The sequence below is a fragment of the Ovis canadensis genome, chromosome X (genome assembly GCF_042477335.2).
Source record: "Ovis canadensis isolate MfBH-ARS-UI-01 breed Bighorn chromosome X, ARS-UI_OviCan_v2, whole genome shotgun sequence".
NCBI classification, from domain to species: domain Eukaryota; kingdom Metazoa; phylum Chordata; class Mammalia; order Artiodactyla; family Bovidae; genus Ovis; species Ovis canadensis.
Genome location: NC_091727.1, coordinates 102,888,752 through 102,907,449, shown reverse-complemented (window position 1 = coordinate 102,907,449; position 18,698 = coordinate 102,888,752). Strand labels below are relative to the sequence as shown.

Sequence of the window (18,698 nt, the reverse complement as noted above, 5' to 3'; positions counted from 1 at the left end):
TTGACTATGTAGATCACAACAAACTGTGGAAAATTCTTCAAGAGATGGGAATACTAGACCACCTGACCTGCCTCTTGAGAAATCTGTATGCAGGTCAAGAAGCAACAGTTAGAACCAGACATGGAACAACAGACTGGTTCCAAATTGGGAAAGGAGTACATCAAAGCTGTATATTGTCACCCTGCTTATTTAACTTATATGCAGAGTACATCATGGCAAATGCTGGGTTGGATGAAGCACAAACTGGAATCAAGGTTGCAGGGAGAATTATCAATAACCTCAGATATGCAGATGACACTGCCCTTATGGTAGAAAGCAAAAAGGATTAAAAAGCCTCTTGATGAAAGCGAAAGCTAGCTTAAACATCAACATTCAAAAAACGAAGACCATGGCATCTGGTCTCATCACTTCATGGCAAAAAGATGGGGAAACAATGGAAACAGTGACAAACTTACTTTCTTGGGCTCCAAAATTACTGTGGATGGTGACTGTCGCCACAAAATTAAAAGACGCCTGCTCCTTGGAAGAAAAGCAATGACAAACCTATACAGCATATTAAAAAGCAGAGGCATTACTTTGCAGACAAAGGTCTGTATAGTCAAAGCTATGGCTTTGCCACTGGTCATGTATGGATGTTAGAGATGGACAATAAAAAAGGCTGAACACTGAAGAATTGATGCTTTTGAACTGTGGTGCCTGAGAAGACTCTTGAGAGTCCCTTGGACAGCAAGGAGATCTAACCAGTCAATCCTAAAGGAAATCAGTCCTGAATATTCATTGGAAGGGCTGATGCTGAAGCTGAAGCTCCAATATTTTGGCCACCTGATGCGAAGAACTGACTTGTTGGAAAAGACCTTGATGCTGGGAAAAATTAAAGGCAGGAGGAGAAGGGGACGACAGAGGATGAGGCATCAGCGACTCGATGGGCATGAGTTTGAGCAGCTCTGGGAGATGATGCAGGACAGGGAAGCCTGGCATGCTGCAATCCATGAGGTCACAAAGAGTTGGACACAACTGAGCGACAGAACAACAACAATCATGTCCAGATCAGAGGGCTGTGGTGAGAATTAACTTACTTAATGCACACATGAGAAGCACTATAGAAATGTTAGCCATTCTTCTGATTAAGACTTTCACTGTTTCAGTCCTACTTTCTGCAGTCAAATGCTCTACCCCTGGGCTATGCCACCTCCACTCAGTTCTACTTTCTGAAGTTTCACTGCATGCTCAGACAGGAATTAGAGGAGGCAAAGGGAAGAGAGAAGGTTTCAGAATGCCTCAGGGAAGAAAAGGTAAGAGAAGGTAAACTGTGAAGGCTGAAAGCTGAACAGATCTGCAGTTTCCCAGCAACACTTCAACCATCCAGTGTAAACCTCCTATGGTGGCGCCTATGCTCCTAAGGGCATAGTTGCCAAGAGATGAGCAACTGTCCCTCTTTGCCTGAGACTGAGAAATTTCCCAGGACTTGGGACATTCTGTGCCCAAATTAGAAAGCCTTGGGCAAATCTGACCAACCTGATCACCATAGGGGCCAGAGGGTGTTTGCAGTTCTGGATCACTATGTTATAACCAGAGGACAGAGCACTCCTGCTAAATGCCATCTGCTGGGCTTTGGAAAAGCTGGGTTATCCAGAAGCCATGCAAAGGGGGTTTTAATTGGACTTTCATCATATCTATGAAGAGCAGGGGAAGAGTTTCATCAGGGGTACGTCAGCCCATTTGAGGATGTTGGTCTTCAGCAGGACATTCGCACAACAATAGCCTCATTATCAACAATCCTTATTTGTTCACTTTGATTCTCTGATGCAGGCTTTCTTCAAGTTCTATTCCCAGTGGTGTTGTTATATGTGTTTGAATGTAATAAAGCTGCATTTATTTTAAAACAGTCTGTCACTGAGACTTTTCATTAATTTAAACTGATGCTACAAATCCCCCGAAGTATCTCCTTAAGCAGGGCCAATCAGTTTATTCAGCACTGTGGAATGGCTTGTTTAAAAATAGAAGTTTGTGGGAATAGGTGGATTTGCTTAAGGAAAAAAGGAATCTAAAGATGTTTTTGATGTGGACCATTTTTAAAGTTTTTACTGAATTTGCTACAATATTCTTCTGGGTCATGTTTTGGTTTTTTGGCCGCAAAGCATGTGGGATCTTAGCTCCCTGACCAGGGACTGCACCCCTCCTCCATGGGAAGGTGAAGTCTTAACCACTGGATCACCAGGGAAGTCCCCAATTTTTTTTAAAGTACTCTTTCTGGAGAGATGCACACAGAGAGAGATACTCAGGAAGCTGCTCAAAGCTGTGTGTTCATAAAGAGAGTCCAGTAATGCTGTGCTAATTAGCCAACACATAATGCCATTTATTCAAGGTAAAACTTCCTTCCATGTCTGATCTACTTTTCTACATTTTTGTTGTTTAGTCCCTAAGTTGTCTCTGACTTTTTTGTGATCCTATGGGCTGCACCAGGCAAGAATACTGGAATGGGTTGCCATTTCCTTCTCCAGATGATCTTCCCGAAGTGAAGTGAAGTGAAGTGAAAGTCACTCGGTCTTGTCCAGCTCTTTGCGATCCCATGGACTATACAGTTCATGGAATTCTCCAGGCCAGAATACTGGAGCGGGTAGCCTTTCCCTTTTCCAGGGGATCTTCCCAACCCAGGGAACAAACCTGCATCTCCTGCATTGGCAAGCGGATTCTTTACCACTGAGCCACTTGGGAAGCACTTTTCTACATTAACATCTAGTAAATGGAGGGCGCCTCACAATTTACAAAGATATTTCATATGTGTTTGCTTACTGGAGGCTCACAACAACCCTATGAAGTCAGCAGGGGAAGCATTAATTTTACCACTTCATAGAAGAAAGAAATGAAACATAGAGTTAAAGTAAACCTGTCCAAAGGCAGACACATAGACCATGAGCAAGCTGGATCTGGTACTCAGGTTTGTTACCAACAAGTATGTTTGTTGGTTCATTTATTGAATTCAACAGTATTCAACAGTATAGAGAGTCAATTCTATGGCAGGTACAACTAAACAGTAAGGATACATAGAGAAGACACAGGGCTTGTCTTCTAGTGAAAGATTAGATAAAACGTGCTCACTAGAGATGTGCCAGAGGGACACCTATGTGCTCAGGGTCTTAACTCAGACTGGGCTTGGGGCAGAAGGATTCAGGCTCCTCAGAGGAGATGCCATTGAGTCAAGGATAAGGAGGGGTAGGCCACAGTAACAGCTTTTTCTGGCCCCTTCAGGCCTTTTCTGGTCCTGGTCATTAAGCTTTTCCGCCTGCGTTTTTTTGGGGGGCGGGGGGCCACACTGCATGGCATGTGGGATCTTAGTTCCTTGACCAGGGATAGAACCCTCACTCCCTGTACTGGCAGCTCGGAGGCTTAATTACTTGATTATCAGGGAAGTCCCCAGCCTGAGTTCTTGTGTAGCATAACCCTCTACACATCCCTCAGACCCAAGGCTGGTGCACCCTGACCTCAGGTGAGGTCAGCTCACTCTGGCTCTCTTTAAAGAGGGACTTATCCCAGCTCTGGGCCTGAAGCTGTGCCTAGAAGCAAGAAGGGGGACAAAATGGGCCATCGAGTAACTCAAACTATGGTGGTTTAAGATCCATCCATTCAGAGACACGTGGGCCACTAAAATACCAGGGGGCAAAATGTAGAAGCTCCTGTGACACCGGAGCTACAAATGAAAGTAAATTTTCTTTCAGAGGGAAATGAAACTTCATTACAGAGGCGACAAATCCAAGGATCAAAGGCATACTCATGTAAAAAAGTAACATTCATTGGCTTGAGAAATTGGGCAATCATAATTGATTTTAATGACCTCTCTCCTCTCCCACAAAGGTTAACCCAAGGGTGACAGAAAGGACTTCAGAGAATTAGGCAACTGGATTTGCCCTGCAACCTGACCCTTCCTGGTTTCTAATGTAAGTAAAATAGAAAGATTACCTGAGTGAATCGCTGTTAAAAAGTTCTAGGTGGAACCGTTGAAACGGCCTTTGCTATGAGACAAGATATTGAAGGTAGGCATTCTAGTCCAGGACATATCCATAGATGCAATTAACTCTCACTTTATCACCAGTGGACCCAAATGCCCACCACCTGTGCTGAACAGGGGCAAGGGTGAGGATTTTAACATTTTTGCAGAAGGAAGAAGAAAAAAAGATAAAGATGAGAGGGAGTGGGTGAAGCTGTCTCCCTGTTCAGTTCAGTTCAGTTGCTCAGTCATATCTGACTCTTTGCAACGCCAGGGACTGCAGCATGCCAGGCTTCCCTGTCCATCACCAACTCCCAGAAGCTACTCCAATTCATGTCCATCACGTCGGTGATCCCATCCAACCATCTCATCCTCTGTCGTCCCTTCTCCTCCCGCCTTCAATCTTTCCCAGCATCACAGTCTTTTCCAATGAGTCAGTTCTTCACATCAGGTTGGAAAGTATTGGAGTTTCAGCTTCAGCATCAGTCCTTCCAATGAATATTCAGGACTGATTTCCTTTAGGATGGACTGGTTGGATCTCCTTGCTGTCCGAGGGATTCTCAAGAGTCTTCTTAAGCACCGCAGTTCAAAAGCATCAATTCTTCGGCACTCAGCTTTCTTTATAGTCCAACTTGCACATCCATACATGACTACTGGAAAAACCATAGTTTTGACTAGACGGACCTTTGTTGGTAAAAAAACTTCAGAAATGGATTACTGAAGGGAATTAAAGTCATTCAGAGCTCCATCTCTCTCCCAGTAAAGAACTGGAAGGACCATTTTTATAGGCTCATTTTATTGAAGAACAGCAATAGCAGCTACCATTTCTTGAGGGCCTACTGTGTTTCGGGCACTGTACTCTGTATTCACAATCTCTCTGAATCCTGTCAACAATTCATTAAAGGCAGAAATTATTAACTCCATTGGGCAGATGTGGAAATGGGCTCAGAGAAGAGAAAGAGCTAATACCTACTGGAGCAGAAATCCAAACCCAGGCTTGCTGACCTGAAAGCTGTGCATTGAAACAACTACCCCATGGCTTTTTACGATTGCCCCATAACTTTGCAATTTGCCTCTGGGTGCTTTTTGTTAATTCCTAACTGCTTGACTTTATCAGTAAAAATCACCAGAGAAACGCAGGCAATATTTTGCATTTGCTTAAGTATAGGAGGAAACGGGAAAAAAAAAGAAAAAACAAAAAAAAAACACCAAAACCCCTGCAGAGCTGAGTTTCTTGCAAGGGAGCCCCCAAAAGCTTACCCTGGGGCAAGAACTGGGGCCAGTGGCAGTAGAGAAGGGGCACCTGCCCATCATTTCCTGCAGCGAGTAAAATCTATAGCACGATCACAGCAGCCCCAACAATAAGGTAGCCAGAGGGGTCTAAGAGCAGAGCCACTGGCAAGAGCCTCCCAAGAGGCTCCCCTAACAGGCATCTGCCTGTCCTTCAAACTCGGAGTCTCAAGAGTCCATTTTCTTGATGCTCAGTGACTGCCAGAAATAACTCTTCTGGGTCAGAGAACCTGGATGAAAATGTTTCAGGTGGGTTCTGCTTGTGTCAGTCAAAGGTGTTCTGATGAAGCAACACTGCTATGACTCAAGGACTGACTGTCCTCTTCAGACAGAAAAGGCTAGGGCACTTGTCCCGCCCAGCAGCCTTGTTTCAGTCAATTCACCACCTCCCTTATGTGCTCTCAGAGGGGTGAATAGAAAGCAGTGGCAGACTTCTATTAATCAGAATGCATACAGCCAAAACTGGGTTGGGTACCATCAGTGATTCTGACGTTACTTAAAACATTTCTGGAATGCCTCTCTGGAAAGTCTATGTAAAACCAGTTTAAGTGTCACAAGAAATACACAGCTCCTTTTATCTTCTTATCCCAAATGGATCCCAAATGGTATAACACAGCTTAAGTAGCCTCCCCATTCAACAGTTTGGTTCCAAAAGACTTACAGATATTTACCTCAAATCCAGTTTGCCTTGACAGGAAGAATGGCCTACAACTCTTCACCCTGGCCCTGGACGTTTACCTGTCCTGCTCAACCACACTCTAGTGATGTGCCAATATCAACAACAGCGATCACGTACTCATGTGTCAGCATACCCCTTCATAAGAGTCCTGCAGAACAGGTACAATTATGCCCATCTCAAAATAAGGGAACAGGTTGTACTGTTAAAGGACCTGCCAGAAGCACATAGTCAATGTCTAAACCAAGATTAAAACCTTCACCTGTATCATTCTAGTGACTACGCTCACTCTTCCAGACATGCACCAATCACCTGGCTCATGCATCCTAACCTCTCAGGGTCTTCTCTCTCTAATTCTCTGTCTGTATCACTGATGATCAATGGGCTGAACACCAACAACTTGCAGACTGGGAAACTGACCATATGCCCTCAAGGCTTTTTCTCCAGGGAATCTTCCCAACCCAGGGATTGAACTCAAGTCTCCCACACTGCAGGCAGATTCTTTACCAGCTGAGCCACTAGGGAAGCCCAAGAATACTGGAGTGGGTAGCCTATTCCTTCTCCAGCAGATCAAACTGGGGTCTCCTGCATTGCAGGTGGATTCTTTACCAACTGAGCTATCAGGGACCCTTTCCTAAAGAAGATGTCAAAAAATATTTTGAGGACTGGTGGCCTCAGTGAAGTCAGTCCATGACCTACTAAAGTTGCCTACTCTGAAGGAGGCAATAATGCCTCAAGCACATAGAAGCCCTGATGTATTAAATAAATAGTTTCTCAAAAGCAATTATAGTCCTTCATGGATCCATCTCCCAAGCCTTCCAAGTAAAAATGGAGCAGTGCATGGAGCAATGACATTAATAGGAGACAGGCCTTACTCCACCTTCAGAATCACATTTCAAAGAGGAAGCTGTGTGGTGAGATTGGTTTGGTGAGGGTATGGATGTGCAGGGACCTGTCTTGGAGGCCCAAATGCTCTTCTTATAATGAGATGATCCAACTGAGCGTGGGTGGGGCTGGCTTAAGTACTAATAGGGCACACTCTGCTTCAAGAATAAGTCATCCAGCCTTCAACAGGTGGCTACAGACATCTGTGCTGAGCCGGGAGGGTGTCTCCTCTCACTACTTTAGACCTGACAGTTGACAAGCCCATCCTGAATGTGGCAGACCATATTATGCTGTTAGTCACTAGGATAAGCTGGGTTTTTCTCACTCAATTCTGCAGGTTGAGCTGCTGTATGTGACACTATAATCTTAAGGGATAAATGTCACTGCATTGCCATGGAGTAGGTCCTGAAAAATAGCTGTCACTGGAGGCAAGTTTTTAAATAAATATATGATGGAGAATATGCCAATCTAAGCCCTTAGAGGAATTATTACACGGGGGTGCATGCCAAATGTATCTATCTTACCTTATCAGGATTATAAAAAATCTTTCACTGACACAAATATTTCATGCTACACCAAGTTAAGCCATTCTCTACATAATCTATTTTTCCTTCAAAACTTTTCCATGAACAATTATGTTTACCTAAAGCAAGTTAGAATGTAAGCTGCCATACTAGCTATATTCTAGGACACACAGTCAAATCAGAAAAAAATTGAAGTGTCATGTTTCTGCTTCCAGGAAAACTGAATAAAATGAAATCCAGAAATGTCTGAAGGGGACCAAGAAGCCATGGAGGCAGACAGTGCTCCAAACAAAATAAAGTTATTTTCCTGGTCAAAAAAAAAAAAAAAAGAAAGAAAGCCAACCAAATCCCTATTTGTCCCTCTCTCCCTCCTACCAGCCTTTTACCAGCAGAGCTTCCTGCAGGATAGGGGGCAGAGGAAGAACTAGCAATGAGAAGAGCTGGGATACTGAAGACTGCACCTCAGATTATAATCCTCCAACCATCACAACAGGGGCTGCTGAGAAGAGATACAAGCCCTGGCTTCAGCACGAGTTTAGTCTGGTTTGTGCCTAAACCAGCTCAGAAGCAAATGACTTTAGGACTTGACTCAATATCATTCAATATTATTTCCACGATCCACTGCTTACTTTCCTCTGCCCACTTCCTCTTGGCTCTGTTTTTTGTAATATTATATTTGCTTCTCCATCGGCATTTTCACTGGCTATACCATATTTAAAATTCTATGTATATGGCCTTGAGCCTTCAAAAACTACAACATAATCCTAAATGAACAGAAGGCAAACAATAATAACAACTTATTTTAGCATGAGAGTATGGGAGCTATATGTAGCAACTGCTGCATTCTGCTGGCCTGTTCTGATGTGATTGGAATGAGCTGTGCAAATGTGTATGTCTGAATATCTATACACCCTGCACATAGGTCTTTTCTGCAATTAATCATTCATTGCCAGATTGAAGATTCACATTTTGCTCTGTGAACCAGTGAAAAACCTTTTAGTGTTACAAATTGGCCCCTCCCCCTAGCTCAAATCCTCAAAACAGTGTTCTTTAAATAACTGCATTATAAAAACAGAATCAACTATTTTCCCTCATCTTTCCTGCGTATAGGGCAAAAATCAGCCATTTTGTTTATCTAAATTAAAAAAAAATTATTTTGTACATGTCAGAAATTGGGTGTTAATGGTTCTCACATTCATTCCCACTTGTTGCTATGACACAGTTTATCCCTCCAATCCAGCAGAAGAAAAATAGTCTCATTACCCTACTTTTCTGAAGCATTCAGAAGGTTTCGAGACAAGAACAAAACTCCTCAAGAAGTAAAATAATTGCTTTGTATATTCCTGCTTCTGCCTTTCCAATTAAGCAGAGAAATCCTGGAGAGGCTTTATAAACATTGGAAGACTTGTATGATCAGTGGCAACAAGGGAAAATTCGCAGTAAGAGTACGTGTCTATAGCTTCTCAGGTGAAGTGGAAGGTAAGATTATGTAAGAGGCAGAGGACGTGCCTTCACTGCAGTGTGACCCTGCGGATCTCATGGAGTTTATTACCTAATGCCAGGTGCCCCGTGTACTCCACTGAGAGTCCCAGCGTCACAATGAGGAAATGCAAAATGGACACTGATCCACAAAGAACACAAGTGGTGTGTAGATCTATCAGCCAGAAGAGAACGGCAATATTCTGGGGCTGACATCTAGATCCAGGCCCATGGAGGCCAACAACATGGCAGAGGAGCAGCAAAACCAGCTAGGACTGGATCAGAGAGGGAACTGAGGCGTCGTGCCACAAAGCACAAATAGTTGTACATGTGGAATTTATAAACGTCAAAGTCACCAGGGAAGTAGCAACTCCTGTAAGAGGTATGTGACTATAGGAGACGCCAGCTGAGTATACATACAACGCTGAGAAGAAAGGACTCAGAGGAGAATGACTGCAAAGGCACCTGGAGATGAGGCCAGGTGGAGGAGAGCCTAGCACGGGAATGCTGCTCAGGTATGATGGGGATGGAAGACCTAAAGCTTTGGCTCTCTTATCCTCAAGGTTAAGGGTGAGCCAAGCTGATTCAGAGGGGGTGGGAAAAGCCTAACCAGAGCAATAGTTGCTCAGGGTTACCATAAAAATGGGTGGAGGGACTTCCCTGGTGGTACAGTGGATGGGAATCTGCCTATCAGTGCAGGAGACAGAGGTTCGATATCTGGTCCAGGAAGATTCACATGCCATGGGGCAATTAAGTCCGGGGGCCACAACTACTGAGCCTGTACTCCTCAGCAAGAGAAGCCACCGCAATAAGCCCGCACAACGCAACTAGAGAGTAGTCCCCACTCACCGCAAGTACAGAAAGCCCACGCACAGCAACAAAGACTCAGTGCAACCGGAAAAAAAAAAAGGGGGTGGAAAACTGATGACTGGATAAACAAAATGTACTATATCCATACAATGAAATATTATTGGCCATAAGAAGAAAAGAAGTGCTGGTACATGCTACAACTTGGATGAACCTTAAAAAGCATTATGCTAAGTGAATTGTTCCCTTTATACAAAATATCGTGAATCTAGAGATAGAAAGCAGTTGGTTAGTTGCCAGAGGCTGGCGGAAGGGGAGAATGGGAAGTGGCCATTAACAGGTACAAGGTTTCTTCTGGGGTGATGATATAGTCTTAGAACAAGATAGAGGTGCTGATTGTACAACACTGTGAATATACTAAATGCCACTGAATTGTATACAGTAAAATGGTTACATTTATATTATATGAATTTCACCTCAACACACACACACACACACACACACACACACAAGCATGCATAGTTATCTTTATAGGTTGGGTTTTTGTTCCTTTGAAAATTCCTTACTTTTAGTCAAGTTCCTTACTTTTAGTCTAGAAAATTTACGAAAATCAAGAATCTTGAAAAAGAATAAGATTTGTCAGTGGAGACACCTGATTAAAATGAAAATATTGATGTTGAAGAAATGTCAATTAGTATCAGCTGGGTTATCATAGCAATTTATACCCTCCCACTATGGATCCACAGATCTCTCAAGTTTTAAAGAGTCAAACAAGTGATTGTTACTCTATAGGCCATATTTCATATTCTTTCAGTTTTATCTCTTGTGAATAAATTTAATTGAACTATGCAGGAAAAGATATCCAATACAGATGGGTAGAGCCTCTGTTTTGACACCTCTGAGGGGAGCGCTCTCTGGACTGCTGAGAAAAAAAGGCTGGCTGACTTTTTCCCTTATTTTTCTCCTCACTAAGTTGTAAACCCCTCAGCACGGGCAGGCACTGGCTTCTAATACCTATCACTGACGCCCCACAGGGCCTAGGACATACTAAGTGCTCAATTTTTGTTGAAGGAACCTGAATTATCAGATGTTAAATGGAAAAAACAGCATTTTTTCTAAGGTTTTTGAACATGTATAGGTTCAAATAATTTCTCTCATGCTAATTTAAAATAAATGATTAAATAATAAAAGGGGGCTTACATGGTATCAAACCGTTTAAAAGAAGAACGAAAATTTCAGCCAGATAGTTGGCCTAACAGTTCTAAAATGGTGCTTGAGAATGTATTTGCTAAATTGTTCACTCTTAATACGGGTATTTTCAGCATCATTGCAGGCAAAGCCTATATTTAGCTGTTTTTAAGCCCAGTGTTAGCTTACTTCCACGGGCACCTTTATATTTATCTTGGTCTCAGGGATTCTCTAATTGAAATTCTCTGTGGTTCTACAAAGGCAAAAGATGGAGGATTTTCTGCCTTTGGCAATGGTAGGAGGTTTTTGCCTGTAGGATACATGCTGGCTCTCATGATGGAGTATACCTCACATGAATCAAGCTTGCTAATTTGAAGACTTCTTTGTGAAATCCTGGAAGCCAATATTTATTTCCAGCCAAGATGGGGAGGAGGTGGAGGGAGGGGGAGGTGAGAAGACAAATGATGCTTACGTGGTACTCCCTGAGACTAGATGTGTGAAAACGTTCTTTTCCTGCATAGTTTGATTAATTTTATTCCGAAGAGATAAAAACTGAACGGATGTGATATGGCTCTGTTTAGAGAGACAGTGACTTGTTTGACTTTTTAAAAGTTGAGAAATAAGTAGATCCACAGTGGAAGGGTATAAATAGTTATGATAACCCAGCTGATATGGATTTTTAACATCAATATTTTCATTTTAATCATGTGTCTCCACTGACAAGTCTTATTCTTTTTCAGGATCCTTGATTTTCATTAATTTTCTTGATTAAAAGTAAAATATTTTCAAAGGAACACAAACCCAACCTATAAAGATAACAAAGTCACAACCCATTTGACAATATGAAGTGGCAACTGTTACTTAAGACTAAATGAGAAATTCAATGAAAAGCCTCAGAGAGGGGATGTAACTATAGATGATACATGCAGCTCAAGGCTACTCTTTATAAATGGTGCAAAGAGAGAGCACACATCTGTTCAGGCTACAGAACTTCATATTATTAAATGTATATTCTTGAGTAATTTGGTAAAAACCTAGTTTAAGATTATTTTCTGCTCCCATCATTGCATTGCATGCTATGCATGCTAAGTTGCTTCAGTTGTGTCTGACTCTGTGTGACCCCGTAGACGGCAGCCCACCAGGCTCCTCTGTCCCTGAGATTCTCCAGACAAGAATACTGGAGTGGGTTGCCATTTCCTTCTCCAATCATTACATTAGGTCAGTGATTAAAGCACAGGTTAATGATAAGCCAAGGTTGCCAACCATGGAAGAAGCACTTCCTGGATTACATTACCCGTATTCTGTCTACAAATAACATTTGACTTCCTTCCTCCCACCTTCCTTCTCTTCCTTCCTTCATTTTCTGCATCATATATACTAAAAATAAAAGTTGCTTTGAAAAAAATAGGTTTTGCAGAAGTAGCAAATAAGAGTTTGAAATAATGGCTTTCCTCCATACTATAATATTTATTATTTTGTTCAATATCCTATGATATTAAAAGCTGGCAAATTAAACAGAAAAGTTTTTGTTTAGCAGAGCTATTTTAATGGTGCAAAAGTGCCCTTGGTTAACCTCTGGACTCATTCAAAGTTAGCAGGCTTTGGATTCCACCATTTGATAGAAAAGGATTTTCTCAGTTTCAGGACAACATCCTTCATGAAAGTATACCGAACACGAATAGTTTATATGAGTAAAATTCAATATTTAAAAATCCCACTAACTCAAAAAACATAGGACTGCCTAAGAAGAAACTCTTTTGAATTAACTAAAACTGGATCATCTGATATATCAGTGTGGTGACAACATTTGCTCTAAATGATCACAACAAGGAGGAAACAAATATTAGTGCTTGATACATAGCAGGTACTCAAATATTTGTTAAATGAGTAAATAAATGAATGAATGATTACAATAGTAAATAAGTATAGACTAAAATTTGCTTTTTAATAAAAAAACCATGGTTATGCTGCTCAAAACAAATGAAAAATTGTCCATTTTTCACCATCTTAATATACCAGTGGGTAAGTTATTGGGATGGTTTCTCATCAAGTTTACACAAGAACCACATATTGAACCTGTGGGAATTTTCTTTTTGAAATATGATATCATTTATACCTGTTTTAGTGGAGAAGGAAATGGCAACCCTCTCCAGTATTCTTGCCTGGAGAATTCCATGGACAAAGGAGCCTGGCGGGCTACAGTCCATGGGGTCGCACAGAGTCAGACACAACTAAGCGACTAAACAGCATACCTGTTTTAAAGCATCTGCCTTTTATAAAACCAAATACCAACTGCTTCTCTTTGATAATTTAAATGAATATGCCACAACAGTTGGATACATTTTCATGATTCTACCCAGTACCTGATAGAACTTTTAGCGTGATAAATATACATTCCATTCTCCTTGTTCCAGGTCAGTACAAAGCTTAGTTGAGAAACAAGCTGTTTTCAGGCCTATGTTCTACTTTGCCCTGGGAAGAGGAGGGGTGGTGGGGGAAGGTAGAAAGAAGAGAACTACATGAACTAAGCTTCCAGTATGTGCCTGCCCGCTAGGGGCTTTATCTCACCTGATAGTTACAACAATACTGGGAGATACCCCTTTCTTACAGAAGAAGATCTGACACTTTCTAGGTGAAGTGACTCACCCAAGACCACACCGAGTCAGTAGCAGAGCTGAGATGAAAACCCAGGTTCATCTGGCTCCAAAGCGTTCCTCTGTCCATGGCATTACACCGCTAATTAATTCCATTTAGCATCATGATTAATTATCCTATGTCTGGATATTGGGTTCTGCTTGAATGTAAAGGCCCTCAAAGCAAGTAACTTGCCTGTCATCTTATTCATCTTCATACCCCTAGCACTCACCTCAATGCCTAATGCATAGTATCTCAAAACATAATCATAAACATAAATCTCAAAACATAAATGTTGAAGGTATGGATGAATGAATGGATAAGGAAATAAAACACACAGACTGTCAGAATTAGTGGTGCTTTAATCCAACCACCTCAGTTCTTGCCTCAAGTCACTTGCCCTGGGTTAAACAACTGGTCAGTGAAAGATTTAGAACTTGCATCCAGGTCTCTTCTGTACTCCCCTCTACAATATGCTTCCCCTTGCACAAACATTTTTGAAAGCATGTTCATCAACCCCATTATGGAGTTTCCTAAGCATTGTACCCTCCTGATTTAATTATTTAATTGCAAGCCATTCTTTACACATACAAAGCAATGGCGGTCAGGAATATCACTAGCCTGCTAGAATGAAGGCTCCTTGAGGATAGGAAAATTTGCCTGTTCTGTTTACTTCTACTTGAGAGGCACTTAGAAAATGCTCAGTAAATACTTGCTGAAAAAGAATATATATTATTTCCTTTCCAGCGATAAGCAAATTCTTCAGAGATGACAAATGTTAGTACAGATAATACTAAGAAACACTCAAAGAATCAAACATTTCAATTAAAATGATGTGAAATGGTACTCCTTCTTCCCTCCCCTTTCTTCTTTTCTCCATCTTCATCTATAACACAGGGGGAAATAATGCAATTTCTTAGGCTTGACATAAGAATAAAGAGAGTTAACACATACAAGCACGTAGCATGGTGCTTGATATGTAGTTAATTCTCATAAATAACAGCCATTAGTACAAATATGATTTCTTTAAATCAATCAATCAATAAGGGCCCATATAATGAGAAGATTGAAGAAGCCAAAGACCCACAGAAAAAAGACTTGCTTTCTGCTTACAATTTGTAAAATGTTCCTGAATCCATAGCTCTCTGTGCGCTTCAAAGTTTGTAAGTTCTATGAGGGCTGTAAGTCATAGACAGCATATGCCATGTCACAGACGGTCATGTGTATGTTTTTTTCTATTATTTTTCTCATGAAATTAATGGAGAGAAGACATAACTAAGCCTGAGATGAGCATATGATGAGTATTTCTCATATACTGCTATATTTAACATTCAAAAAAGATTACCTCTCCACGAGTTCTTGTCCATTCCAGCAAAGAGTGTCATTTTCAGCCACAGGGCTATGGCTGCAGATGTAGCCAGGCAAAGCACTATAGAAGCTGATGAAAGATTTTAACTTCTGAATTAGTTCCCTGAAAGAAAAACAAAACATCTGTGCATAAGACGCAAGTAAACCCAGTATGAGGAAAGTTTAATTTCCTTATCAGCATGACAGAAAGGCTCTGCCAGGCTGATTAGAGCAATAAATGATTTTAAAAGACATTCTTGGCTACAAGGTCACAATTTAGGTTTTTTTTTTAAATCAATAAAATGATATTAGAAAAAAAAGTTGCCTGCCATATAAGGTGCTATTCCTATCAGAAGGATGATTTAATTCTAACATCCATTTTCTAACACGTTCAGCTTCCATTTTTCATTCAGATGCTGTTACCTACATTCTCAAAGGTGCTGATTACAAGGCACATTGAAGCGCTACATATCTTTTGGCTTCTGAGTGTAATTGAGTGCATTGATTGTAATTTTCAATGCTATTACCCTAGAGATGGCCCCTTTCCATATAGACTCTGGCTATTAGTTGCAGATCAGAATTGCAGGGTGCTCAGAGTAGTATAAGCTCTATGAAATTCTCCTGACAATGTCATCAGAGAAACTCACATCTGCTAGAGGAGGAAGGTTTCTTTGTTCTTTGTATATTGTGGTTCCTATAAGGGGGTTGGGAGGGCTCCTAGTATATTTTATTATATATTTGCTCTGGCTTTCATGTTATAGGAATGCGTGTTAGAGAGAGAGAGAGAACATATTACATATGTAAATATGTATAAACACACACCCATAAATACCCTGCAAAAATTTTGGCCTATTATCTTCTTTCAGATGTACATGAACACCCAAAATAAGACACTATAGACTGGAGGGAAGTGTGTATGTTTATAAAGAAATACTAAAATATCGATGCAATAGATGTCCAGTAGTAAACAAACCAAAATAAAATACACAATTGATGTCCAGTAGTAAACAAACCAAAATAAAATACTCTCTATTTTCTAAAGCAATATTTCTAGTATCAATAGAAAGGAAATTAAAGAGTACTTCCTGTATATCCAAGTTTATCCTAAGTCTCCACTAAGTTTTTAGAGAGTCTCACCAGGGAATTTCCTGGCAGTGGAGTAATTATTCAATATTGTCTCCAGGCTAAGAATGGACTGACCTGATATATAGGCCTCTGGAGGAGCCAGAGGCCTGAATCTCATTTGGACACTGGTGAGAGCCCAGAAATGCCTTCTGGGGGTTGTTCTCAGATTTGGCTAAAAGAAGGAGGCTGGCGGAAATTATTTTCTTGCATTTAATGCCATTTTCCATTTTATTACCATAAGATGATGCATTTAAACTAATGATTCAGAGGAAGAGAGAGAGAACATGTGCTTACAACACTTGGCACATCTTCAGTAAGGCTCGAGTCACAGTAAAGCCAGGGTGATGGACAGAACAACTGGAGAAGGGTTATTGAGACATATATAACTCCTGATACCCCAACAGTTACTTCCTGTTATGCTCAAACTCTCTCATAGCCTACTCCTGGTGGCTGTGCTTCGTCAATCTCCAAAGTGAAGAGGCTCAGTATAGGGCTCTGAACATAAAAGTCAACATTATAGTTTCTCACAGAGGAAAAAGATGGGTTCAATTAACGCTAATAGGGGAGATGCTCCATTTTACAAGGTAATAATATGGTTCCCAAGAGTGGAAATGGAAAGACTAAAGGCTGAGGCCGAGTAATTCCCCTCCTTACACGAGGAAATGGAATATGGCTATTAGTCTATGAGAAGTGATGGCCCTCCCTTTAATGAAAGTTTCCCTTAGGCCCCCTCCTACCTCCAAATTCTCTTTCACTAACAGCGCTGGCAAGAAAAATTGAACTCATAGCAATGCCTTCCAATTTGACTTCTCTAGAAGTTAAAAAAAAAAAAAAAAACCTCCGCATAACACTCTGAACTGCTTCCAGCCTCCCAACTCTTGGAGTCTTTTTCTTGGCTGATCATAAAGATCACTGACACACTGGAGCAGATTCAGAGAGGGTCTGTCTAAGTGTTGAGGGGACGAAGAGCTGTGATAAACCTAAGACCTCCCACTTTAGTATGGAAAGATATTACTTGGTTGGGTCAAGATAAAAGTCTAAGAAAGCCACAAGGAATGTAAATAGTGTCTGGCTCATTAAAATTGTAGAACTTAGGGAATCTCTCTGACACTTGAACAAGGTAACCTGGGGAAATAAAAGATTATCTTACTTCACAGAGTACTCATTATCTCCTTAGGACATACACGATGGACCTAAGAGACTGTATTTTTAAAACTTGTTCCTGAATTAGTTATTTTGAATTTAGAACACAGTATCATCTAGGAGCTATAATATAATGATGGTTGGTTTCTCAGGACACCCCCTTAAAACCTATTAGGAGGAGTAGCTAAGAGCGCTGATTTTAGAGTCTAACTCATATGAGTTTTGAATGCCAATTATTCCCTCACTTACTTAGCAGGAAAACCTTACTAGACAGACTAAACTTCTCTGAGGCTTAGTTTCTTTATTTTAAAATGAAGCAAATGATAGGTTGCTGGGATGACTAAATGAGACAAAGCATGTAAAGTGTTTAGCATAGTACCTGGCACAGAATAATACCCCACAATGTTAGCCATTTGGCAATTTATTTCCATTATTATGAGCATGTAGAATATAAATATATAATCTCTATAAATATATATTATATTCCAGATAAACTTATGTATGCAAGATAATTAAGCTTTTTCAATTTCCAGATAACTTTATATGCACAAGATAAATAATATTTCATCTGTTAAAGTGGGTATTAAAAAGTACAACCATGTTCTCTCCCTAAATATTTTTCCTGTTACTCTTTTTCAGAGACTAGCTAGCTATTGGACTGGGTAAAATCACTGGACTAATCTCGTATAGCAGTTTGGTTGGTCTTTACTTGGTAGGAAAGTGGTGGTGGCCTTCACAAGGATTCGTGTCTAAGAATCTGATGTTGAATTTTAAAAGGTAGGTTAATCATCAGGTGGGAAACACCAAGTGGGGAAGGGAGGAGAGAAGGGATGGATTGGGAGATTAGGGTTGGCATATATACACTATTATGCATAAAATATGTAACTGATGAGAACCGACTACATAGCACAGGGAACTCTATTCAATACTCTGTGTAATGGCCTATACGGGAAGAGAATCTAAAAATGAGGGGATATATGTATAACTGATTCACTTTGCTATACAGCAGAAACTAAGAACAATGTAAAGCAGCTATATGCTGATTTAAAAAGAGAATTGAGATTCAAAAACAATCTAAACATTTTTTAAAAATAAAAAGTAGGTTAATCCTCAGGGAAATGTAAATCAAAACCACAGGAAGATACCACTTCACTAGGCTGACTATAATAAAAACAGACAGGAAGTGAAGAAACTGGAACTCTCACACATTGCTGGTGGGAATGCTAAAGAGTGCAACCACTGCGGAAAATAGTTTGGTGGCTTTTCACAAAGTTAAGCATAGAGTTCCCACATGACCCAGCAATCCCACTACTATAACAGGTATATACACAAAATAATTAAAAACAAGTACTCCTAATAAGTACATGTACACACCTGCTCACAGCAGTACTATTAACAAAAGCAAAAGGCAGAACAAGACAGATGTGCACCAACTGATAAATGGATAAACGATTACATATTCTATATGATGGAGTATTATTCGGTCTTAAAATGAAAAAAAGTATTTCTATAACAGAGGTGTACCTTGAGAACATTATGCTAAGTGAAAGAAACCAGTCATGAAAGACCACATATGATTGATTCCATTAATGTGAAATGTTCAGAATAGGCAAAT

General features: G+C 40.6%; 1 protein-coding gene across 1 annotated transcript in view; it reads right to left on the bottom strand.

Annotated features, from left to right (window-relative positions):
• GPC3 (glypican 3) overlaps positions 1 to 18,698 on the bottom strand; it is a 456,698-nt gene that overhangs the window by 134,924 nt on the left and 303,076 nt on the right. Inside the window, exon 5 of the mRNA XM_070290721.1 lies at positions 14,814 to 14,939. Within this exon, the coding sequence (XP_070146822.1) occupies positions 14,814 to 14,939 (126 nt within the window). The remainder of the gene's footprint in view (positions 1 to 14,813; positions 14,940 to 18,698) is intronic.